The 25,897-nt window shown below is 44.0% G+C and overlaps 1 protein-coding gene across 2 annotated transcripts; it reads left to right on the top strand.

The window, feature by feature from the left end:
* Positions 1-25,606, top strand: LOC120648335 (protein SABRE-like). 2 transcript variants are annotated; one of them, XM_039925078.1, is made up of 23 exons: positions 1-298; positions 1,675-1,786; positions 2,476-2,736; positions 3,446-3,711; positions 4,008-4,230; positions 5,865-6,038; positions 6,124-6,201; positions 6,277-6,528; positions 7,290-9,380; positions 10,195-11,965; positions 12,180-12,280; positions 12,724-13,080; positions 13,194-13,312; positions 15,166-15,418; positions 15,571-15,795; positions 16,377-16,510; positions 16,706-16,778; positions 16,920-17,018; positions 17,311-17,493; positions 18,556-18,912; positions 18,985-19,152; positions 24,637-25,003; positions 25,100-25,606. In XM_039925078.1, the coding sequence occupies exons 1-23, from the start codon at positions 228-230 to the stop codon at positions 25,195-25,197; spliced, it is 7,833 nt and encodes a 2,610-aa protein (XP_039781012.1). In that variant the 5' UTR covers positions 1-227; the 3' UTR covers positions 25,198-25,606. The 2 variants fall into 2 exon arrangements, with proteins under 2 accessions (XP_039781012.1, XP_039781011.1); XM_039925077.1 differs by having other exon boundaries at positions 2-298; positions 10,195-12,016.
* The last annotated feature ends 291 nt before the right edge of the window (positions 25,607-25,897 follow it).

Raw genomic sequence — 25,897 nt, 5'->3', positions numbered from 1 at the left:
TGACTTCTGAAAGAGTCCTGACACATCCCCCAAGGCGGCGACAGCACAGCTGCATCTCGCCTCGACTCGTCGCCCCCAAGCGAGATCGCCCGCCGCCGCCCTCGCGCGCCGCGGGCCGAGCGCCCACGAGGCTAGGGTTCGAGGAAGGACACATGTCGGCGCCCGCGCGGGACCGGATCCGGGCGGCGTGACGCGGATCCGGCGGACGCGCGAGTGTGGGGGCGGCCATGGCGTCCTCACCGGTCAAGTTCTTCTCGGTGTTCCTCGCCGTCTCCGTCGTCGGATGGGTCGTCTTCACGTAAGCCCCCTCTGCCCCCCCTCCCTGCCTCTGCGCGAGCGCTGGGAGCCCCAGTAGGACAGTAGGATCTCGCGGAGGCGCTGGCTGGTTTTTGGACTTGACGGGCGGCGGGGTTGCTGGAGACGGTGGTGGGATCCGTCATTCCACGGCAGGGCCTCCCGCGAGGCCAGGGGGTGCGTGCCACTGCCACTACTTGCGGGCGAGGGGGGGGGGGTGGTGGTTGGTGGGGGGGGGTGCTGTTCCGCGGGCGGTGGTGAAGTGCGGTTTTTGGTGGTGCCGACTGGCGCTTAGAAACAGCAGTGGCTCTACTTCCGTGGTCTCAGTATGCTGCTTCCAGCACTCGTGGCAGGGCTTTGCAGTTTTTTTTCTTGTATAGGAGCTGCTTGTGCTGGAATTTGGTTTTTTGCCGGAATGTCCTTTCGTTGTGTTTGAGCAGGTCCAATCGTTCTGGAGCAATTGTGTAACAAAACCTGGTTCAAATTAGAGATGTATGTGATCATGATACAACAATTGAGCTGGCAAGCTTAATCATCGTTGTGGCCTGTGCCATGTTCTCTGGTGGCTGTAGAGGATGCATAGTGAAAACAATGCCTTGGATTCACTCTTATGTTTATGAGCCTGCAGTCAGATATAGTGAAATAGTTAACTTTGATTGTAACTGACATGACACAACAGTTGCTTCAATCATGCTTATTAAGATGGTCATTCCAGTGAGTGTTGTTCTGTTTGGAACCGTTAAATTTGTTCTTCTAGTCTAGCCTAATTTCACCTGACTACTATAATTGCAATGTGTTCTGGTGTGTTCTATTGTCCATTTTTCTTCTCTTTGGTGCAGAATAGGATTATGTCATTTTATATTTGAGCATGGATTCATGGTCACATAATTAAAATCATGGTTTTATGTGAAGAGATTGGAATAGCTTAGTTTTCTTTCTTGTTATTGCATGCTATTGCTATGTTCTAGAATCTAGATTCAATGTTGCCACTTACATGCTGTTCTGATGCCACATCGTGGGTAAACCTGGAAAATTAAATCTGAGGTTTTTGATTTTTTGTGTCAATGAATTATTCATGCTGGGTGCAGCTGTATATTTCTGCCACTTTGTAATGGATATTTGACTGGTCATTGAGACATGACTAAACACATTTTGATTGTTCAATGTAACACTTTAACACACTACTATTATTAATACCTCTCGAAAATTGATCATTCAAAGAGAGAACTATGCCATTAAATCAATTGTCTTACCTCCCCAAATGATGCCATTACAATTTACAAACATATATGATGTCATGCTAACACTTTCATGTTTTGCTGTAAATATTTTTCTGGTGAAGTTTCTTTACAGTGCTGATATGTGTTTTCTTCTTTGCAGATTTGCTGCGAGATTGCTAGCTTGGTTCTTGAGCAGTGTGCTCACAGCTTCTGTTGGGTTTCGAGTTGCTGGGTTCAACTGCTTGCGGGATGTGACAATAAAATTTCATAAGGTTTGTCTTTCATCACATGCTGCTGAGGCCCTAGAGCTATAAGAAGTTTATGATTGTCAATGCTTTGTTTTTTAATTCATTTTATTAGTAACAATTTGCTTTAGTGCCTTTTGTGTTCTTTTTTTTCTGGGTGGTTCTGGTTCTTTCTCGTTGTTCATTTATTGTGGTCTTGTCACACACTTCATTATAGTTTTCAAGCAGCTAAAATTGCTATGTACAGCCAAAAAAAAGGGCTTGCACTGGGTGTAGCCTGAAAATATTCATGAGTTGGCCCCAGTGCTAACAAATAAATTATTGGATGGGATAAAATTATTATTTTTTCCAACAAATTTGTGAAATTTTGTATACCTAGGAGGGGTGCATCTACCAATTCGGGTCTTGGCCCGTCAGCCCCTCCCTCCCTCTGCCCCCCTGCTTTCGCAGTTGCAATTATTGGTGATGATCGGGGAGCAGTTTACCTTAACATTTGAAACACCTATCCTGTGACTGTGTTGGTTTTCATGTTGCTTATTTTCTGCTTTCAGTAGATATGGAGAATCTGATCATAATATTTCTTTCTGCTATGCAATATTGATGTTTTTAAGATTCAAAATCATGTTGTGTTGAATAATTATGTCTTCAGTTATATTTCTGCTTTGATTTTGTTTCTTCCTTGCTAATCCATCTGCTCATACTATCCAACTTATCAGGGTTCAGTTGAATCTGTTTCAATTGGTGAAATAAAACTAAGTTTCCGCAAGTCACTGGTCAAACTAAGTTTCGGCTTTATCTCCAAGGACCCAAAATTGCAATTGCTTATAAATGATCTTGAAATTGTAACTAGATCATCATCACAAAACATAAAGGTAAGAAAGTCAGCAAGGCCTCGCTCTACAGGAAAAGGGAAATGGCTGGTCACATCAAGCATGGCAAGACTTTTATCAGTTTCTGTGACAGATTTGATAATCAAGGTAACTTAATCTGTCTTCATAATTTTGTACAAGCTAAAATTCGGTTTGCACATGAAAAATCATGTCATTTTTGGGTTTATGGAGCCTCGAGAGGTATGGCTGTACGTAATCTAACCAGAAATGGCCAGAAAAGTCAGTAATAATGCACCAATATTTTTTTGGGTACTAGATAGTTTGATCCCTTCAATGCATGTGAAGATAAAATTTGTGCTTTGTTGCAGGACTAATCTTTCTATCATGATATACTTGCAAATAATTGCATGCAAATCTATCTGCAGAAAAAAATGACAAGAATCAGGACAGAAGTACCTTGCTTTTTCTCTACATGTTGCATAAGTCATTGTGCTGTGTAGATCAATGGAAAGACTTTTTATGCCTAAGCACCTCTCATATGCTATGCTTGTAGTGTCAATCAATTTACTCAGTATTTATTTGCTTGCGCTACAGCGCTAGCATTCTGCACAATATCTGTTTAATTCACATAGTTCTGCTGATCTGTGTTCTATTTGCAAAAGTCTCGTGAAAAGCATCTAGCAGAACATATTACCCAGCCATATTGATGCGATTGGTGTGTGCATAACTGTATATACATAGGTAGTTTTGTTGATTGCTTGTCTGCAAGCACTTTAGTGTATCCTCATATATGGGATGCCTGTTCCATGCTGCTACTTATGTTTTCCCCTCTTAATTGTGGAAACCAATGATGTAGGTACCAAGAGGTGCTGTTGACATCAAAGAATTAACGGTGGATACATTTAAAGTTGCTGGACCTAACCATATTCTTGGTGTCAAGTTGCATCTTTTACCTTTGAATGTACACTTGGGAGATTTAGGATTGGCTTCTGATCCGATGGGCAGTTGTAATCTGCTTGATGCTTTCCAGTCTGATCAAGCTTCTGTATCTAACTCGGAGAAAAGCTTGGCCCCATTTTTTTGTGAAGATTTGTTGGTTACTTGTGACTTTGGTCATGAAAAGTGAGTTCTTTTTCTGCTCTTGTCAACTGATACATTTGGGTGAATCTTATATTACAACATACAAATCACTCTACTGTAGAATCATCTAACATGTCTGGGATCTTGCATTGTATTCTTGAATTCGTTTCTGTTTTTTTTTTGAAGCAGTAGGATAATTCTCTCAAAAATAGGGATCATGTATAACACACAGATTGCATATTTGATTGCCCAAGAAGTGTTCCATGTCATAATAATTTGATGTTCTAATAGTATTAATTTTTGGTGTGTGTACTTACTACTTGTTAATTTTTTATCAGGGAGAAAGGTATCAAAATCATCAACCTGGAATTGAAATGTGGGCATGTTGTTGCAAACATTGATGAAAGGTTGTTTCGCAAGAAGCATACAGTTCCGGAATATAATACTTTCTCTTCAAACACTGGAGATGCTATCATGGATACTTCAGCAATCAAACAGACAACGAAAAGCAAATCTGTTCTACCAGCATTAAAGAAACAAATGCTCACATTTCCGGATAAGGTTGGTTTACCTAAAATGTTTGAGTTGGAAATATCTATTAATCTATGTGAAAAGCTGTTATGGTCTTTTGTTACGAATACTAATTTTTCATGTTAGCCATGCACCAATTTTGCTGCATTTCACGCGATGTGAAATTCATACTACAAGCCTTATTTTCTCCTCTCTATGGTACATACCTAATCATTGCAACTATTCTTACATACCTAATCATTGCAACTATTCTTATTTATCAGGATAGGTTGTTGGAACGCTTGAGACCTGTATTTGTTGGCGATAGCTGTGTAGTTGAATTACTGTTTATGTGCATTGGTAATCTGAGCACACTTGCATGAAAGTTGGTTAGTCATCTAGCCCGCAGTGTATTCAGGATTGTATTTTGGCAATTCTTTTTTCAAGACCTATGATTTTGTTTTACAGCTAAAATCTTGCCCAACTTTACAGTTTAATCAGCTTGATTAGTTAATATAGCCACCATAGCATAAATCATAAATCAATTAACTCAACCTCGTTCTGGTGAATTAAGCCTATAGTTTGATATACAGTCTTATTGATGTTTTGAAGGCGCAAGTTAAGTCTACGTTGTTCGTCTTAGGTTTGTTTATTGTTAGCAAAATGTGTTGGTTCCTCTGGCTTATCATTGCCTGTCTATTATGAATTTTTGGTACTTTCATACTGATGTCCTCCAATATTGGAGTTGCAATTTAATGTTTCTGCTGGATATCAAAATAGCTTAATGTACTACCATTTTTATCTGTTGCAAATTGCTTGCTGTAGTTTCAATACATCATAATGTTGTTTTAGGCATACATGCAGTCAGAGTTTTCGAACTTTTATATTAGTATATTTATAAATGTTTATATTAGATATATGAAAATGTGTAGCTTTGTCTTTGATGCCTGGGATGTTGGGACCCAAAATTAACACTGATCTATGCAAACAGCAAGTGAAGTGAGGAATAACCAGAAAAGGAGTCACTCATTGATGAAAACAAAAAGGGCTGCCCTTCAACCGATTTTAGTTTGTTGATGTGGTGTCATACTAGGGCAACATGAATGACATGGCACGCTAATCTGAACAATTTGATATTGACCATGCACAAAATTTGGCAGATTGCACAGGGAAATGTGACATTTTTCCTGCACAATCTAATGGTCTATTTTCAAATTTGTTATTTTATTGATTTGGATGCCCAGGAACATCAGAAAAACCACAATGATTTTTTGGCAAAATCGTAAACACCCCTTATTAGCCAACTATTTAACTTGTAGGGTGTTGGTGGGGGATATGTCCAACTCGAAGTGACTTATATGATAGTGTATTTTGTGTCTTTTTAGGAGGTTGAGGTTGTAGGGTAGGTTTTCAAACCCAGGCAAGACCTTTTTTTGGGGTGCTAATTAGACTTGTTCCTTTATTAAGAGTTTGAGGGTGTCAGATACTGTATTGTTTATAGATACACTGCAGTAAGACTTACTGGTCAAAAGTCAAAGCTATATTCTTTTTTAAGGCTCTGTTGATGTTCAAAATGACATGTTTGGTGACCAGTGTCATGCCTTTGTACCCACTTATGTTCTCTCTACCCTGCTCTTCCTGAAAAGTGAAAAATATTGCTAAATATTGTGTTTGTTCTTTGGAAGGTTAGCTTCAGTGTGCCGAAACTTGATGTGAAGTTCAGGCACCTGCATGAAGGACTTAGTGTTGACAACAACATTACAGGGATCCAGTTTACTTGTGCAAAGTCCCTACCACAGGATGATTTAGAAGAAGCTACACCACACTTCGATGTTCAAATTGATCTGAGTGAAGTTCATGTAATTTTCTCTCGTGATACCTATTATTCTTGTATTTATCAGTAGCTATTTTTTAATCAATAAAATTTTACTTTGTTTCTTTCAGTTAGTTAGAGAAGGCTCTAGCTCTCTGTTGGAAGTTCTTAAAGTTGTCACCATCGCTTCTTTGGATGTCCCTGTGGACGTAAGTATCCTACACATTAGTTGGTTTATAACAAGTGATCACCTTTTAGAGCCTTAAAGTCTGTCTGTCTTTTAGCCATTTCTTCCAATCAGAGCGGAGATCGACGCCAAGCTTGGCGGGACACAGTGCAATGTTATGTTAAGCAGACTGATGCCATGGTTGCGGCTTCATTCTTTGAGATCCAGAGGAATGAAACTTTCTAAGAGAGATCCCAATCAAGAAATTTCTCAGAAAAAGGAGTTCAAGCCAATTTTGTGGACTTGCACAGTCGCTGCTCCGGAAACGGCTGTCATGCTTTACAATATTAATGGATTGGCATTGTACCATGTAAGTTCCTAGGTCATCTTAAGAATAAGGCCTATTATGTTTATGGATGTTTTTGGGTGGGACATGACATGTTGAATAGTTCTCTTGTGTAGATGAGTTGTGCTGATTACAAATAACATTTCCCTATTGAAGCGTTGTGTGCTGCAGATGCCTTTTGTTATCTTTGAATTATTTGCGAAGAGATGGTTACTGTCCATTAGAAATGATATATATAGGCCTACAGTATATATTAGCCTTGATAGACTTAACGCACTGCAAAAAATTGTGACAAGCACTTCCTGCTTAGTGCTAGTGTTTTAGTATGTGTGTTGTGTGTGTTATTGGGTTTGAGCCTTGTCCTTTGGGATGATGCATGGGACTGGTCATTTTTCTCTAATACTGCCGCTCTCCATATTGGATAAAAAAGTACGTACTTTTGTTGGTGCAGTTCATTTTTACATGTGCTGGTCCTGCGCCATTTGAAAGCAAAGGAGAAGTTTGTCGAGGTGTGAGTGTGTGACTAAAGCATCTAGTGTGGGTATTGTGGAGCTCTCATTATGGGTTCTAGTGATCACTTTCTTTTCTCTTTTACCTTCTATTTTGAAGTAGCACTTAGTGGTTGGAATATGAATGCATAACTTCTAAGCTAACTTTTGCTTGGTGATTTATTCATTATTTGTTAATGCTATGCTCTAGACTTTACAAATGCATTGATCCTTTACCTGCTAAGTGTAAGCATCGCCCTTTGACTTGTGTTTTGATATGTTCCCTTTATAATTCAGGCTTGTTCCCAGTCATTACATTTGTTTGCAAATAATATTGCAAGCAAGGGGATTCAGTTACACACAGAACTTGGTGAACTGCTGGTGCACATGGAGGAAGAATATAGACAGTTCTTGAAGGAAAACAGATTTGGTGTGGATACTTACTCTGGTTCCCTAATGCATATCGCTCGGGTGAGCCTTGACTGGGGATATAGGGAAAGTGACGTCCAAGATATGATTGAAACTAGTAGGCATGCACTTGTATTGTCCATTGATACTAGTGACATAGAAGTGAAATTTGACTTCAAACAATTGGAATCACTTGTGCTTAATTTGATGTTGTTTAGGACTCTATTTAAGAGTCTTCAGCCATCTGGCGGAAGTGTTAAAGAAAAGAATTTGAAGCATAGAGGGGACAAGAAATCGAAAGGTGTGAAAATTTTGAAAATAAGTCTTCAGAAATTCTCTATTTCTTACTGTGGTGATGCAAACATAGTAAATATGGCAATTGATGATCCAAAGCGTGTGAACTATGGCTCGCAAGGTGGTCGAGTAATTGTTAGTGTTTCTGCTGACGGCACACCACGCAGGGCAAGCATAACTTCAGTTTTACCGGGAAGTAACCGCAATTTGCGGTTCTCAACATCTTTGGTAATATCTCATCTCTCTATGTGTATGGACAAGGAGAGAAAGACCACAGAAGTGGAACTGGAACGGGTGAAGGCAATCTATGAGGAATTACCTGAGGATCATAGTTCTGGTGTCAGACTAACTTTACTAGATATGCAGAATTCTAAAATTGTTCGACGATCCAGTGGCCATACAGAAGCTGCTGTTTGCTCCCTTTTCAGTGCTACAGACATTAATCTGAGATGGGAACCTGATGCTCATTTAGCACTATATGAGACCTTCATCCGCTTTAAGCATTTCCTACATCATAACAAGTTTCAGAATTCTGAAAAGCTGATCAACACTGAAGTCAACAATAGCAAAGCAAATGAACATGGCAACATGACTGCTGGTTCAATTAAACCTCAGAAGTCTAACAGAAAAGGATCAATTTTTGCCATTGATGTGGATGTGTTAAGGGTATCTGCAGAACTTGCAGATGGTGTTGAAGCAAACATGCATGTACAATCCATCTTTACTGAAAATGCCAAGATAGGTGTACTGTCTGAGGGTCTGTCTCTTAGCTTTAATGGTTCTAGAGTTCTAAAGAGCACCCGCATCCAGATATCATGCATTCCCATCAGCAATGGAAGTTTACTTGACACAAACGTTGAACCATCACCAAAAAGAGATTGGGTTGTTCAAGGTCTAGATGTTCATATTTGCATGCCTTACAGGTTGCCATTGCGTGCCATAGAGGATGCTGTTGAAGATATGCTTCGTGCACTAAAGCTTGTCTCATCTGCCAAAAGAAGTTTATGTACTGATGGTAAAGAAAAATCAAAAAAGGTTAATTCTGGGGCATCCAAAGTTGGATCTGTGAAGTTTGTATTGCGTAAACTGACTGCAGATATAGAGGAAGAGCCCATCCAAGGTTGGCTCGATGAACATTACCATTTGATGAAGAACAAAGTTTGTGAGCTAGGTGTTAGGTTGAAATTTCTTGATGAAGCTATATCAGGAAGTGTAGACCCAAACAATCGCAGTTCTGAGAGAAAAATTCTCTATGATGGTGTTGAAGTTGGAATGCATGACACCGCAGCTATTCAAAGATTTCAGGAAGAAATCCATAAGCAAACATTTCGATCATATTATGTGGCTTGTCAGAACATGGTACCTGCAGAAGGTTCAGGAGCGTGTTCAGAAGGTTTTCAAGCTGGATTCAAGCCAAGCTCGCGAAGAGCTTCTCTTCTTTCACTTTCTGCTTCAGAACTGGATGTTACTTTGACAAGGATAGATGGTGGAGAGGTAGAAATGGTTGAATTTATAAAGGGGCTTGACCCTGTCTGTCAGGAGCAAAACATACCATTCTCTCGGTTGTATGGTAGTGATGTTTCTGTCCTTGCTGGGTCCTTGGTTGTACAGTTAAGAGACTATACTTCTCCTTTATTTTCCTCGCTCCGTATGAAATGTCAAGGTCGTATTGTGCTTGCCCAGCAGGTCAGTTCTGTACTTCTGTTGCATTCTTTCCTTTGTGTTAGAACTAATGAGTTTTTAAAAGATTTGTATTTGTAATACAATGAGAGTATTTGCTTTCACAAAACACAAAACTGTTGTAAGTTACACTGGCTGACGCATTCTAGATGTATGATTTAGGTTGATCTTCCACATACAAATTTAGAAGGGGAATGGGTATGCTGCTTATCTAGTTAGTCAGCTTTGCCAGAAAGCAGATTGATCCCCAATTCAGCTGCTATGTGGAGCCTCCTCTCCAGAATGGAGGAACCGTGCCTCAGCTGGTAGTTAGATTTGGACTGGTCACTGCAATAAGACTAGCAAATAGTACTGGACACTTAATATTAAATAGTGCTGACCAGAATTATTGTCATCGGCAGTGGCCATGCCTCACATTGAAAACAGGTATACTCGCTGTTCTGTCGGTTAGATGGAACTTACGATGCATATAAATAATGAACTACAAACGTGAGAAATTTGAGTATGACTTCATTCTCAGTTTGGCAGATTTGGATATTCTGATATTGTAGTATTGCACACATATGCACACATGATATAATAGTCACGAGGAAAATTCTGTGCTCATACTGTTTGCCTGTAACTGTTAACCATATCCTTCGATAACTCAGATTCATATGAACATTTTGTTTTGAAAATCAGGTTTTCTTCATTCAGTGATGGTTACCGATGATAACGAAAACTTAGGTTATCTAAATTCAAAATTGAGTTTTTTAAAAGAATACATGATTTTAGATACTTCCCCATACTCATTTTTCTTCCTCACTCTATCTACTTTCAGGCAACATGTTTTCAACCCCAAATACACCAAGATGTATATATTGGAAGGTGGCAAAAGGTCACGATGCTACGTTCTGCCAGTGGTACTACTCCAGCAATGAAAATGTACTCTAATTTACCTATCTATTTCCAGAAGGGAGAGATATCTTTTGGAGTTGGTTATGAGCCATCTTTCGCTGATATAAGTTATGCATTTCAAGTAGCCCTGCGGAGAGCTAATCTTAGCAAAAGGGCTAGTTCTAGTCCAGCAGTCCAATCACCCAAAAAGGAGCGCAGCTTACCATGGTGGGATGACATGAGATACTACTTGCACGGAAAGATAGTTTTGTATTTCAACGAGACCAAATGGAAATTCCTGGCGACAACTAATCCTTATGAGCATGTGGAAAAACTCCACATTGTTTCAGAATACATGGAGATCGAGCAAACTGATGGTCATGTGAATGTTTCTGCGAAAGAATTCAAGATGTACATCAGCAGCATAGATAGTATTACGAAGAACTGCAGGTTAACACGACTATCTGGTGTGCCCGGACCTTTTATATATGCTCCTTTATTCTCCTTAAATGTGGTTATTGATTGGCAATGTGAATCTGGGAATCCATTGAATCATTATTTGCATGCCCTCCCTGTCGAGGGGGAGCCACGAAAGAAAGTTTATGATCCATTTCGATCTACTTATCTCTCTCTTAGGTGGAACTTCTCCCTTAGACCATTGCAATCCCAGTGTGGTAATGGCCCATCATCTCCCTTTTATGGAAATAACTCACTGGTCCGTGGATCTGGCAGTTCTTGCAAAACAGCTGATGATGAATTCCCTACCATGAACCTTGGGGCTCATGACCTTGCTTGGGTTTTCAAGTGGTGGAGCTTAAATTACAGCCCCCCTCACAAACTTCGTTCTTTCTCTAGATGGCGTCGTTTTGGAATTCCTCGGGCTGCTAGATCTGGTAACCTCTCACTGGACAAAGTTTTGGTTGAATTCTTTCTCCGTGTTGATGCTACTCCCTGTTGCATAAGACATGTAACTTTATATCCGGAGGATGACCCTGCCCGTGGCTTGACACTTAAGATGTCAAATTTGAAGTATGAGTTATGTTACAGTCGAGGTAAACAGCAGTACACATTTGATTGTAAGCGTGAATCGCTGGACCTTGTTTATCGTGGTCTGGATCTTCACAGGCCAGAGGTTTATCTGATGCGAGATAGCAACCTGTCTTCAGTTGAAATTGTATCCAAAGTAAGGACTAGCGTCCAACATTCACCGGGTAAATTTATTCACGACAGATGTAACATGGGCAATTTCCAAGAAAAACATGAGGATGGCTTCCTCTTATCTTCGGATTATTTCACGATAAGAAAGCAAACTCGGAAGGCAGATCCTGAAAGACTCGTGGGATGGCAGGATACTGGTAGGAGTCATGAGATAACATATGTTAGGTCTGAGTTTGAGGATGACAGCGAAAGTGACCACACTTTATCTGAGCCTAGTGATGATGATGATGATTTTAATGTGGTGCTTGCAGACAATTGCCAAAGAGTATTCGTTTACGGCCTTAAGATTTTATGGACTCTTGAGAACCGTGATGCAGTTTGGTCATGGGTTGGAGGAATTTCCAAAGCATTTGAGCCTCCAACACCTTCTCCTTCACGACAATATGCACAAAGAAAGATGATTGAGGAAAGGAATGCTGAGGGATCTAAATTGGTGCAAGATGCCAGCTCTTCCATACATGCGGATTCTCCATCAGTACAACATGTGGATGCTTCAGGTTCATCTTCCCCATTTCATAGTAAAGCCAATTGCTCCTCTGATAAGGATGGTATGCTTATTCTTGCGATGTGGTTTTCATGCTGCACCATAAGTTGCAACTTATGGTCATCTTACTTCTGCCTGAGTCCAGTGAAAGTTAAATATTGTCAAATTATCTTAAATTACGGTGAGCTTTGTTTTTTTTTGACCTTGAGCTTGTACTCTCAATGCAGTGAAGCATGACATTTTTGATGATTCGGATAAGGGGGGAACACCACAGTATATGGTTAATGTTTACACACCCCAATTCAACCTACACTCTGAAGAGGCAAATGTAAGTTATTATTGTGGAAAATAGCTCAAGTTTCTTTTGTTCACACTTGGTGAATTTCAATTATTAATTAGTTTATGTACTCTGTAATAAAGAATAATACCATGTAGTTTGTGTAGGTGATCTATATCATGCCTTCCAAGTATTTCAAGATTTAAAAAATGGAGAACAGTCCAATTTCTAACCTTAACCTTGATTCAGGTTCAACTGTAGACTTGTTTCATGAGTCATTTTTCCATGTTAACAACCACAATAACTAGTTTCAGCTTGCATCTGTTCTACTGACTACAATTTTTATTGCCATAAATGCAAACCCAGTGATCACAGTTGCCAAAATGAGCAAACCACTCAGGAACCAGCCCTAGGGTAAAAAAATGACATTATTTAGATACGGAGTTGAAACCTTAACCATATCTGGAACTAAGTCTAAATTCTGTATGTACCAGGGAAGGTTTTTACTTGCTGCAGCCAGTGGTCGTGTGCTGGCACGTTCATTTCATTCAATTGTTCATGTTGGCAAAGAAATGCTAGAGCAAGCATTGGAAACAAGCAGCCTACATATTCTTGAGTTGCAACCTGAAATGACATGGAACAAAAATGAACTCTCAGTGATGCTTAAAGACGTCCAAGCTCATGTGGCACCCACTGATGTAGACCCTGGTGCTGGCCTGCAGTGGCTTCCTCGGATTCTAGGTAGCTCTGAGAAATTGAAGCGCACAGGTGCCTTGTTAGAGAGAGTATTTATGCCTTGTCAAATGTACTTCCGTTATACTAGACACAAAGGTGGGACTGCAGACTTGAGGGTAAGTTAGACCCCAACACCTATGAGTTTGTGTGGGATGTACTTGGAAAACTAATTTTTTACATGAAATTATTTTATTGTGATGGTCAATTACTATCATATTGTGTGATCCAGGTTAAGCCATTAAAGGAGCTATGCTTTAATTCTCCAGACATTACTGCAACGATGACTTCACGCCAATTTCAAGTGATGTTCGACGTGCTTAGGAATCTTCTATTAGCAAGACTTCCCAAGTGAGCCTTCTTTGAATTTAATGAATTCTTTTTTTTTGTTTTCTTATATTTGTTACCTTCATAGTTTGGTCAAATGGTTTATGCTAGCTCAGTAATTAATATTTATTAGAACATAAATATTACTTTGTAGGGTTAATATCAGTACAAAAAGTACAGTTTTGGAATCAACATACTTCCGGCAGCCGTTGTTTGAAATTCTGTCATCTAGCATGCAGGAGTAGATTTAGTTTGTAAACTAGACATGTTTGGTTCCAAGCGAGCATGCATTTCCTCTAGACTACCATTTATAAACTGTTAACTGGATCAAAATCAGCATTCCTGTGAGTGAGCATGTTGCTCAATGCTAAAGCACCCAGTATCCACCCACGCAGGGGTTGCCCTGGGTGCCACATTTGAACGGTTCATATTATGACTTCTATCTAGGTGTAGATTTTTGTATACGTAGGTGATGTCAAAAGAGAAGGGCGGGCCTGGTGCAGCGGTAGAGCCTACCGTCTGTAACCGGAAGGTCCCGGGTTCGAGCCCCAGCCTCTGCACATTTGTGTGGGTAAGGCTTGAGGCTTAAAGACAACCTTTCCCCAGACCCCGCACAGTGCGGGAAGCCTACGGCACTGGGTACGCCCTTTTTAGGTGATGTCAAAAGAGGATGTGTGGTGGGGTGGGTGGTTGCTTTGGGAGATGTAGGAGGGCAATTCAAGGCTAGCGTTTAATCTTTACAGTTTGGATGGGGCTAATTACATGGGTTGCCGTTTACGAGCTCTGGCTGCTGGAGATAACATGAGGGGTTTGAGTCTATGTATCACCGATACGAGATACGGGTACGCAAATACAGATAGAGTGCAAAAAATAAGGATACACCGTATATATAAAATGTATATATAAAAATTAATGACATTAACAAATCTTCAATGAATTTAACCATTCGAATAATAGACACAAGTTTCCATTCGTCTTCCTCCCAAATCCTTCACGTCTGGACCATTCTACAAGAGAAGGCAAGGAAGAGACGAACTAGCAATTCCAGCAAGCAGCCAGCAAGAGAATCGATTGGCAATGTCACTCGTCTCATCTCATCGTCCAAAGTACATTGATCTTCCCGGCCAAGAAGCAGCTCTGATATTAGAGTTTGATGTCCTGAACTCCTGATGGCCCATGTGCTTCATGACTCTCCTGCAGCTTCACGAGGCAATGTCATGTGCTTATGCTCTTGCAGCTTTGGATCCCAGCGGCGGTGTTCTTAGCAGAAGGGGGGCGGGTGTCTGTGGCGGCGGTGCATGAGCGGACACGTGAGGTCACTAGCCTGGGCGTGTTGACGCTAAGCGTGTGCTAGGATTTGGATGGGCCATATGTGTTGGGCTTTGATAGGAGGTATTGTTGGCCCAACATATTGATGATGGCGTATCGCGAATTAACTTTTTTATTTTTAAATAATATTGACGTATTGCATATCACGCTGTATCGGATATGGGTATCAGGGATTCGTAGGTTTGAGTTGTTGTGCCGCTTTCGTGATGAAGATCACCAAGGGTGACTATGAAAGGTACTAAGAAATGAAGAGGACTGATTGTGAGTTGTGACAGCCCAATCGGATGAGATATCACTTGTTTACAGAACTGTGCCAATATGTGCTTACATTGTTTAATTTACCAGTTCTGGGTATTGGTCTTGCATGCCAGCACATGTAGATAGATGAGTTGCACATGGAAATCATATGCTGGGGAGCGTAAATTGGACCTTTGTAATCCTGATTAGTGAAGATACAAATATATGTGTTCTTATATTATTACCCTTTTAAGTTTCTCCCACTTTTTACACAACATGTTGAACTAAACTCATCCTAATTCCTGGCATAGGCCTAGGAGAAACAGTCTTAAGTATCCATCAGACGATGAAGATATTGAAGAAGAGACTGATGAGGTGGTGCCTGATGGAGTACAAGAGGTGGAGCTTGCGAAAATTAACCTTGAACAGAAGGACAGGGAAAGGAAGTTATTGCTTGATGATATAAGGTCCCTCACTGGAAATTGGGATAAGGGAACAGATCAGTTGCATTCTGTAGAAAAGGGTGATTGTTTATGGATGATCAACTGCGGGAAAACTTCATTGGTAAAACCTTGACTCTGTACAGCCTGTATCAAAATCAATGGTCTCATATTTTCTGCATTTTTCAGTAAACCATTTTATTTCTGTAGCAACTCAAGTAATTTGATTTTAGAATAATCAAGTACAAGCTTTGATTCATGCTGTACTGTAATCAGGTGGCAGGACTGCATAGGGATTTTAAAAACCTAGAGACATCTCGAAAATCTGCATCTTCAGCATTAAGGGAAGCACTTCATAAGGCTGCACAATCACGCTTGACGGAGAAAGAGAAGAATAAAACCCCTTCTTGTGCCATGCGGATTTCAATGAAAATTAGCAAGGTTGTATGGAGCATGCTAGCAGATGGAAACACTTTTGCAGAAGCTGAGATCAATGATATGGTGTGTGCTCAATCTTTCTAACAACTATTTATTTGCAATTTTTCTGATCTTTTTGTTTGCTTCTTTTCCCGCTTAATTGTTCCAGTTCATTGTGACTTCACTTCTTATTGGCTTTCATTGAGGTTTTATCATTGAGCAAATTGCATATTGCCACTAGTTTAACCCTCAAACTAGGATTTGCCATTAAAAAACTGCAAAATTGCCATAGAAACCCCCTCCCATTAGGTCCGTTTGCCACCAGTTTCAAACTTCAGTTAGGTATCCATTGGTGCAAAAAATATTTCAGAAAATTGATTTTAGTAAAGGGGCATTTGTGTCATGTTCGTGGCGTTAGCCCCTTTCAGCAGTCCAATGAAATGTTTAATTGTTGACCGACACTTCTAGTGGCAAATATGCTCTTATGTCATTTTTAGTGGCAAAGCCACAATAACGATTCAAAATGGTGGCAAAAATGCAATTGCCCGTCATCATTTGTGGATGAGTTTGCACCTATATAACCAACTTTCCTTGAGGTTTGAAGAACTGTTTCTATTGCATAATCATTTTGTGGTTCAATGATAGAACCTGAATATATTTTGCAGGTGTGTGATTTTGATCGGGATTACAAAGATATAGGCATTGCTCGGTTTACAACTAAATACTTTGTTGTGAGGAATTGCATGGCCAATGCGAAATGTGATACATTATTGTCTGCCTGGAACACACCTCCTGGAAAGTAAGAACTAGTTTTCATTTTATCTCCTTGGTCACTTTTCAAACTGTTCTGTTGATATTTAATAAGTGTTGAAAATTCTGTGGAACATGTTTATAAGCCATGTTGTTCTTTTTCTTTGTAATGTCTTAAGTTCACAGTGAGGTCAACTTAAAAATGATACTCCATTTAATGATGATTGATTGGATTCTTTTACAGAATAAACATGCTCCGCGTGGATGCAAAGCAAGGTGCTCCTAAGGATGGAAATTCTCCACTTGAGCTCTTTCAGGTTTGGTTTAGCTAGCCAAAATGGTCAATTTTGAGCTCTAAATATTTCACGATTCTAATGAAAACTGTTAACTGTCTAGTGTCTACACTCTTGCTTTACTAGCTCTGTTCTTTTTCATACCAACTCCTTACATTTTTTCAGGTAGAGATATACCCATTAAGAATATATCTGTCTGAAGCAATGTATAGAATGATGTGGGATTACTTCTTTCCTGAAGAAGATGATTCGCAGCGACGGCAGGTAAGCTGCAAGGCCCTGTTTGTTTGGCTTCTACTAACTCCTGCTTAACTTATGAATTGGGAGCCAATCAAAGAAACATGCATTTGAGGAGCCCCTTTCAGAAGCTGTCTATTAGTTTAAAAAGTTGACATCTTTTGAAATGGGCTTCTCAAAAGTGAGTTTCTCCGATTGTGTCCCATTGCACCATGGAGCCACACAGAAACCAGAAGCCACTCAAGCAGATACTGTTCCATTTTTTTCATTGTTTTGTCCTAAGTCCTTATTTCCGATATTTTTTTTATTGGGAGAAAAGGAAGTTTGGAGAGTTTCAACATCAACTGGACCTCGAAGAACAAGAAGGCTCTCTTCTGGTGTTGATGCTGCTACTAGCAGCTATTCTGTCAGAGAACATGAGCTTCCTGGGAAATCAGGTGCAATTGTATCTACGTCAACAAATATCTCGAGTTGGCAAGGCTTACACGGTGACAACTCACAGGTGAGTCAACTGGAACAATACAATAGAGTCCCTCCATTTTTAAATATATGATGTTTAGGACAAGCTAGCTAGTTCAGAAATATACATTTGAAAATGCAGGGAGTGTCTTGTTTGGGTCAATACAATCATCCAATCGAGTCCCTATTATTTGTAACATGGTATCACGACTCTAGGATTGTGATTCAGCTGCCTCATCATCAATCTGCTTTGTGTAGCCTTTTTGGTGGTTTCAATTGTTGCTGGGCTGTGGGCCTTATTGACCTGGACCCCCAAAGATGGCTTCATTTAGGCCAGATGCCCAGATCTCCAGCTGTTACATTTTTTTTTCTGGTGGTGGGCCCGTCGTGACCCAATTATCATACCTGCTCGTCATGGGATAGTGCCACTGTCTGGACATCTCCATACCGTCTGTCGTGGCACTGCTCCCTCCATGTCCCATTGCGCATCCTCTACTGTGGCCCTTTGATTCCCATCGCGCATGGAGATTGCGCTGCGCCATCTCTCACGGGCCACGGCTTACTGCTGTTCATGTGCAGCTTGTCATCGTCCCTGTCAATGGTGTGTAGTTGATTCGTCATGATCCCCATCAGGGATCCAACTGTCGTGGACCCCCTCGGCTGCTTATGAAAAGATCTTCCATCATGGGTCTCCTTTGTTTATGTCCGTCAGTTGCGGACTCCGCACTGCTATTCTGCTGCCCACCCAACATAGTCATGTCCTGCTGTCATTCGAGCCACCTTCACACTGCTTATGGTCGTGAGGGGGATCTTTCTGGCCCCCAGCCCACAACATCAACCAGCTCCCTGCATGGATCCCTCCTATAATACAAAGATAAGCAACTCTCCTATGCATTATAGATAAAAAAAGATCCCACGGATTAACTCTTCTATTAAATGTCTACATTTGAGGTGATGTGTTATATAGAAGTCTATTTCAGAGTAAGGATTTCAATGTCTCCTTTAAACTTTGAGACCTAAGGATTTAGTCTGAAGATGGTAGTAGTTAATGTTGGTGAGTATATTGCAGTATAAATAAACTATCTTAATGCTTATCCACACACAGGTGTCGAAATTTCAGAGTATAAAAGCAAATATGGTATGTGGTTCGCATCAAGAGTTGCGCCGGTCATCTTCATTTGAAAGGACTTGGGATGAAAGCGCGGCAGAAAGTGTCGCAAGTAATGATGTGGTATCACTCGTGAACTCTTCAGTCGTTTCTTCAAAAGGAGATGTGAACAATTCTGTGTCAGAGAATCCTGTTGTGGGAACTGATATGTGGAGAAGTAAAACGAAAGATTCTAAGCCTGCCAAGTCTGGCCGTCTCTCTCATGAGGAAAAGAAAGTTGGGAAGTCAAGTAATGATGAAAAGAAGACACGAGCACGGAAATCGATGGAATTTCGTAACATCAAGATCAGCCAGGTATTATCATGCTGCATCCAGAGGTCCTATAACAATTATGTCAGTTTGTCTTAAATGTTATTGATGCTGTAGGTTGAACTTCTTGTTACGTACGAGGGATCAAGGCTTGCTATTAATGACCTAAGGCTGCTTATGGACACTTTCCACAAGTCAGAATTTACTGGTACATGGAGGCGACTATTTTCTAGAGTCAAGAAACACATCATCTGGGGAGTTTTGAAATCAGTGACTGGAATGCAGGCAAGTTTCTGGGTGTGCACCATTTCATTTTTACAAAATCTGTGCTCTGTGCTTAGGCTGTATCGTATTCTAGATCCACTTTATCTCCACTTTTTATTGGGTCAAAAGCCGAATTATGTTATGCTTGGTTTTAGATTCTGTATTTTTGGAGTCTGATACCCTAATCAATAGTCTTCGAATGTTGACTCACAGTTAAGGTTCAGCTCCCAATGCAGCTAATTTCTATGTGGGTTCTCTCTTTCTGCAAACTTTACTGCGCCTGCCCCTGAAATTACCAATACCCCATAGAATTTTTTTTCTCGAACACGCAGGAGAGCTGTGTATCTGATGGAGAGAATAATGTCTTGTATTCCTCCAAACCCTAGAAGGGTGGGATATATAGATCCTATACATGAGCCTCTAGATGAGCCTCTATACATGGGCTCACATATACACCAACACCCCCCCCCCCCCCCCCCCCCCCCCGCAGTCTGAACTACCGGCGCAGTGGTGTTAAAGACTGGACAACAAGAAAGCCAACAACCCCCGTAGTCTGAACTACCGGCGCAGCGGTGTTCAAGACTGGACAAGAAGAGAGTACAAAGGGCAAATACCCCCCCCCCCCCCCGCAGCCACAACTAGCCACCAGCTACGTTGAGGCTGGAGTGAAACTCCGAGAATGTCGAGGAGGGCAATCCCTTGGTGAAGATGTCAGCAAACTGGGAGGTAGTCGGGACATGGAGTACCCGAACATCGCCGATGGCGACTCTGTCGCGCACGAAGTGTAGGTCGATCTCCACATTCTTCGTCCGATGATGCTGGACGGGGTTGGTGGAGAGATACACGGCGCTGACGTTGTCGCAGTAGACGAGTGGGCTCTTGGCGAGCGGGCTGTGGAGCTCCGCCAAGAGCTGTCGTAGCCAGGACGCCTCCGCCACGCCGTTAGCGACAGCCCGGTACTCCGCCTCAGCACTGGAGCGGGAGACAACCAGCTGCCGCTTGGACGACCAAGAGACCAGGTTGCCGCCCAGGAAGACGGCGTAGCCGGAAGTGGAGCGACGAGTGTGTCCGGGCAGCCAGCCCAGTCAGCGTCGGTGTAGACCACCAGCTCAGCAGAGGACGAGCGGTGAAACACCAGGCCGAGGTCCACAGTGCCACGGACGTAGCGGAGGAGACGCTTCAGCGCAGCAAGGTGTGACTCCCGGGGATCATGCATATGGAGACAGACCTGCTGAACAGCGTAGGTGAGGTCCGGCCTGGTGAAGGTGAGATACTGCAAAGCGTCAGCCAGACTCCGGTAGGCAGTAGGATCAGCCACCGGATCACCCAGATCAGCAGACAGTTTCGCCTGAGTGTCGACAGGAGTGGAGCAGAGCTTGCAATCAGTTATCCCAGCCCGCTCCAGAATATCGAGTGCGTACTGCCGCTGGTGAAGGCGAAGACCAGACGGGTGAGGCTCAACAGTGACGCCCAAGAAGTGGTGGAGCTAACCCAGATCCTTCATAGCAAACTCCTGCTGTAGAGAGGAGATGACACTCTGAAGCAACTGCTGACTGGAGGCTGTGAGCACAATGTCATTGACATAGAGCAGCAGATATGCAGTCTCATCCCCACGGCGGTAGATGAAGAGAGACGCGGTAGATGAAGAGAGACGTGTCAGACTTGGCCTCGGTGAACCCCAATGTCAGCAAGAACGTGGCGAACCGAGTACCAAGCCCGAGGAGCCTGCTTCAGATCATAGAGAGACTTGTTGAGTCGGCAGACCATATCCGGACGACTCGAGTCCACAAATCCCGCTGGCTGAGAGCAGTAGACAGTCTTTGACAGAGTGCCGTGAAGAAACGCATTCTTCACGTCTAGCTGGTGCACAGGCCAAGAGCGCGAGAGCGCAAGCGAGAGGACTGTGTGCACAGTAGCAGGCTTCACCACTGGGCTGAAGGTCTCATCATAGTCCACACTAGGTCGCTGAGTGAACCCCCGGAGAACCCAGCGAGTCTTGTAGCGCTCCAGTGTGTCATCAGCCCGACGCTTATGCGTCCAGATCCACTTGCCAGTCACCACATTGCAACCAGACGGACGCGGCACGAGGTCCCACGTCTAGTTGTCAAGAAGAGCCGCGTACTCCTCTTCCATCGCGCGACGCCAGTGAGGATCCGCCAAGGCGTCGCGGACAGAGGAGGGTACCGGAGAGACCTGCGGCTCTCCCTCGGTGGCGGAGAGAGTCGCGGCCTGAGACGCCATCCGCCGAGTCACCATGGGATGGATATGCCGAGGATCCCTATGGACGACGGGCGGGTGGTACACCGCTGGCTCGGCTCGAGAGGGAGCCGGTGGAGGCGTCGCAGGAGCCTCCGGAGAAGGAGGCGGCGCCGAACGACGCCGGTACACCTTAACTGACTTAGCGTACCACGGCGGCGTCGGTGTCGGCGCCGAACGATGCCGGTACACCTGCACCGGCTGAGCGTACCGCGCAGGTGCAGGGGAAGTCACCGGGGCCGCGCGTGGCGTAGCAGGAGACACTAGGTCCGCGCGCTGCACAATTAGAGGTCCGGGGGCCGCGCGTGGCGCGACTGCGGGCACCGGGGCCTCGCTCGGCGTAGCAGGGATCACTGAAAACGGTGCCGGTGTACCGGAAAAACATGCAGGGAAAGGATAGACTGGTAACGGTGGCTAAACCACCGGGTCAGTCGAAAACAGAGACTCCAACTCGGGGTCAGGAGAAGGTGTGGAGGAGGTGGAGAAGTGGAAATCCGACTCGTCAAAGACGACGTGTCGGGAGATCAGAACGCGGCGAGAGGTAAGGTCAAAGCATCGGTACCCCTTGTGGTCAGGGGAGTACCCAAATAACACACAACGAGTCGAGCGGGGCGCCAGCTTGTGAGAAGCGGTGGCGGAGGTGTTAGGGTAACACGCACACCCGAAGACCCGAAGGTGGTCGTAGCGAAGAGGGGTACCGGAGAGAGCGTGGTGTGGACTGGGACCAGCAAAAGCAGTAGACGAAGAAGAAGTCGAAGAGCAGCGGAAGCAGGAAGCCGAAGAGTGTAAAGGGGCCCCGGGCTGTCACATCGGAGGAGCGGGCGCCGGGAAGCCGAATCCTTCACAATAAGACCAGAAGAGTCAAATTCGATAGAACATGAGTTGTCAGCAGTAAACTGGCGAATGGAAAGAAGGTTGTGAACCATTTGAGGAGCAATAAGAACATTAGAAAGACAAGGAGCAGAACCCACAGCGGTGACAGGAAGAAGAACCATCACCAATCATGATAGAAGAAGGACAAGAGGGGTGTGGGGGTCGGATAGAAGAGAGGATACCGGCATCAGGAGTGGTGTGGAAGGAGGCACCCAAGTCGGCGATCCACTCGGTGCTGACCGGAGGCGTCAATCCCATGGTGCTGAAGGACTGCGCCAGAGCAGCCTGGTCCCACCCCCTAGGCCAGGTCGGCTGCTGGCTGGGCTGAGCGGGCGGGGTCCAGTACGGCGCGGAGAGGGGAGCAGCACCGGTGAACATGGCCGCCGGCTGGAGCTGAGGACTTGGCCGCCCTCCCGGACCCTGGAACGACCACATCGAGATGCGCCCTGACCATGTGTTGCTGAAGGATGGCCAGGGCGTACCTCCAGAGGTAGGGGCAGAAGCCGGAGTCGGCGGAGTCGGTGCACCCCGACGGCCCCCACCGGTACCGGTACCCCCAGAAGCAGGGCCACCACTGCCACCACCACCACCACGTCCCCACGCCGCCGACGTCCACGCCCCCCCCCCCACCTCCGGTCTGCCCGGCGGGAGCAGCACCAAGAAGAGAGGTGGCAGGAGCGGCGGAGGAAGCCGGTGGAGCAGCGACGAGCGCGGTGGGGGTGGACGAGGTCGATCCGGGCACGAGACCCCGGGTGATCTCGAGGGCGAGGTCGTCCCGGACCTGCAGGAAGGATGGGAAGGACCTCTGGCGAGTGATCTAGGTCTTCAGGTGGTCATAGGTGCTGCTCAGGCCCCGCAGGACATTGAGCACCAAGACCCGATCGGACACCGGATCCCCGAGGTCGTGAAGAGCATCGGCCATGCCCTTCATCCGCCGGCAGTACTCACCAACGTAGAGGTTCCCCTGCTCGAAGGTGCGGAAGGTGACGTCGAGCTGGAGGGCGCGGAACTCGGCGTTGCCGAGGAACTGCCCCTGGAGCGACACCCAAGCCTGCCTCGCGGTGCCGCCGTGGGTCCTGACGAGGTCCTGAAGATCTAGGGAGATGGTCCCAAAGATCCAGGACATGGCGACGCTGTCGAGGCGCAACCACACCACGTCCTGCGCCTCGATCGGCGTGTCGAGGAGGACGTGGTCGTCGAGGGCGTAGCGGCGGAGGGCGAGCAGGACCTGGTCCCGCCAGCGTCCGTAGGAGGAGCTGTGCCGCGGCCTGCAGGATGGCCGGATCGACGGCAGCTGCGCCCGCGGCCCCAGGGGCCTGCTGGGCGGCGGCGGCTGCGCCCGACGCAGGCTCCAGGACCGCCAGGGCGGCGGCCGAGCCGTGCCAGGGGCCTGCGGCGGCCTGGAGCAGAGCAGGGGAGGATCTGGCGGCGGCCTGGAGTGACGGCGCCAAGGATCCGGATCCGACTGCCAGAGCAGGGGAGGAAGGAGGGGGGGAGGAGGAAGGGGAGAGGTTGGGCGGCGCCGGCGGCCGGCCATGGCTGCCGGCGGCGGCGGCGGCTGGGAGGGGAGAGGAGGGAGGAGAAGAGGGAATCCTAACCCTAGGCTAATGATACCATGATGGAGAGAATAATGGTTTGTATTCCTCCAAACCCTAGAAGAGTGGGATATATAGATCCTATACATGAGCCTCTAGATGGGCCTCTATACATGGGCTCACATATACACCAACAATATCTTTGTATTAAAATGAGTGAAAAAGGATAGGAGAGATCTCACAGCACACGCACTCATACACACTTACAATACTACTCCCTCCGTCCTTAAATATAAGACATTCCAACATTATTGGACAGTCGAAGGTTTTCAATTTTGATCAAATTTTTATAATAAAGTAATAACATTTATGATATCAAATATGTACCATTAGATTCTCCATTAAATATATTTTCATAATATATCTGTTTGGTGCCATAAATTTATGTTTCTCTCTAAAAATTTGGTCAAATTTGAAAAATTTTGACTCTCCAAAAATGTTGGAATGCCTTATATTTCAGGACAGAGGGAGTAGATTACATCCGCACGCTTAACTGTAACATGAAGCGACCGTGCTAACATACAATGCTGCGTCGTGTTCTTTTAGTTGATACTTGGTAGTGTTACAAGTTATGGGAATCACATGGCCCCTTTTCTGTTTGAATTTCAACATATAATTCCAATCTGTATGGTAGTTTTGTTTAATAGTTTATTGAACAGATTGAGAATAATCATGTTCATCTACTGTCAAACCAGCATCCACATGTTTTGAGGGAAAGCCCTTCCCCAATACTTATTTTATTTCAATCAGAAAGGTTAACTGATGGTTTCTATTTGAGCAGGGGAAGAAGTTTAGCAACCATAGGGAAATACTTGAGGGTGCTATCCCTGAAAACGATCTAAATTTGAGTGACAGTGATGTTGATCATCATGGAAGACCTGATCAATTAACAGCTTCATGGTTGAAGAGGCCAGGCGATGGTGCAGGTGATGGATTTGTCACGTCAATTAGAGGGCTCTTCAATACACAACGCCGCAAGGCAAAGGCCTTTGTGATTCGGACAATGCGAGGTGATGGACATAATGATGAATATCATGACGAATGGAGCGAGAGTGATGGCGAGTATCCTTTTGCGAGGCAGCTTACAATTACAAAGGCCAAGAAGCTCATACGAAGAAAATTCCGTCCTAGAGGGCAAAAGAGCTCTGGTATTTCTGCCATATTGATACTTTGGTTCGCTACTTGAGCACTAGTGCAAATCCACACTTTGTAGGACTGACGATTTCTTTTCGTTTTCACCTTAGGGCCATTGCAAGATTCGCTCCCATCTAGTCCGCGGGAAACAACGCCATATCAAAGTGATTCCTCCAGGTCATCATATGAGGACTTCCATGAGCAGTAAAACCATGCTGGTAGATGGTTGATGCTGTTTTCAGCTTCTCCAGGTCATCATTTGGAGGAGCTGTCTGCCTGCCCAGGCGCATGGCGAGCCCTTTGTACATACAGGTCGGGTGTAGTGTAGGAATTTGTGTAGCGTGCCTGCGTGTGTAGTTAGTAATCAGATGTACCATCAAAACATCAAGATGTATCATATATAGCGGATAGGCATTGTATCCCTAATTATATGGCCGTGTAAATTAATAAAAGGTCGCTTCGTGCTCCTAGAAAACGAAACCCCTAAGTTATGGCACGAGGCATTCACTTTGTAGTTCGGAACTGGTATGCATGTATATTTAATGGTGAACGTGTAATACTAACTCCATTCCTTTTTGATAGTTGTATTTTCAAAATTGAAATACTCTCTTTTGATAGTCTTATTTGAGTTGCTATTTTGGAAATGATACGATACTCTTTCAATTCTCATGCAGAGCAACTTCTATAAAAAAAAGTATTGGTAAATGCGTATGATGGCGTTTTCAATTCTCGTGCAGAGTAACTTCTATTAAAAAAATATTAGTGCATGCATACGATGGCGTCGATACTGAGTTTTAATGGAAAATCTTCACCAAACAATGACTTGATTAATTGAATAAGATGAAATAGAATTATCAAAAGAGAATTGAGGGAATAATACTTTGCTCGCCCAATAAGTTGCTAATTAT

Source organism: Panicum virgatum, chromosome 9K, assembly GCF_016808335.1.
Source record: "Panicum virgatum strain AP13 chromosome 9K, P.virgatum_v5, whole genome shotgun sequence".
NCBI lineage: Eukaryota > Viridiplantae > Streptophyta > Magnoliopsida > Poales > Poaceae > Panicum > Panicum virgatum.
The sequence above is the reverse complement of the archived record's forward strand: the minus strand, read 5'-3'. Positions and strand labels throughout refer to the sequence as shown.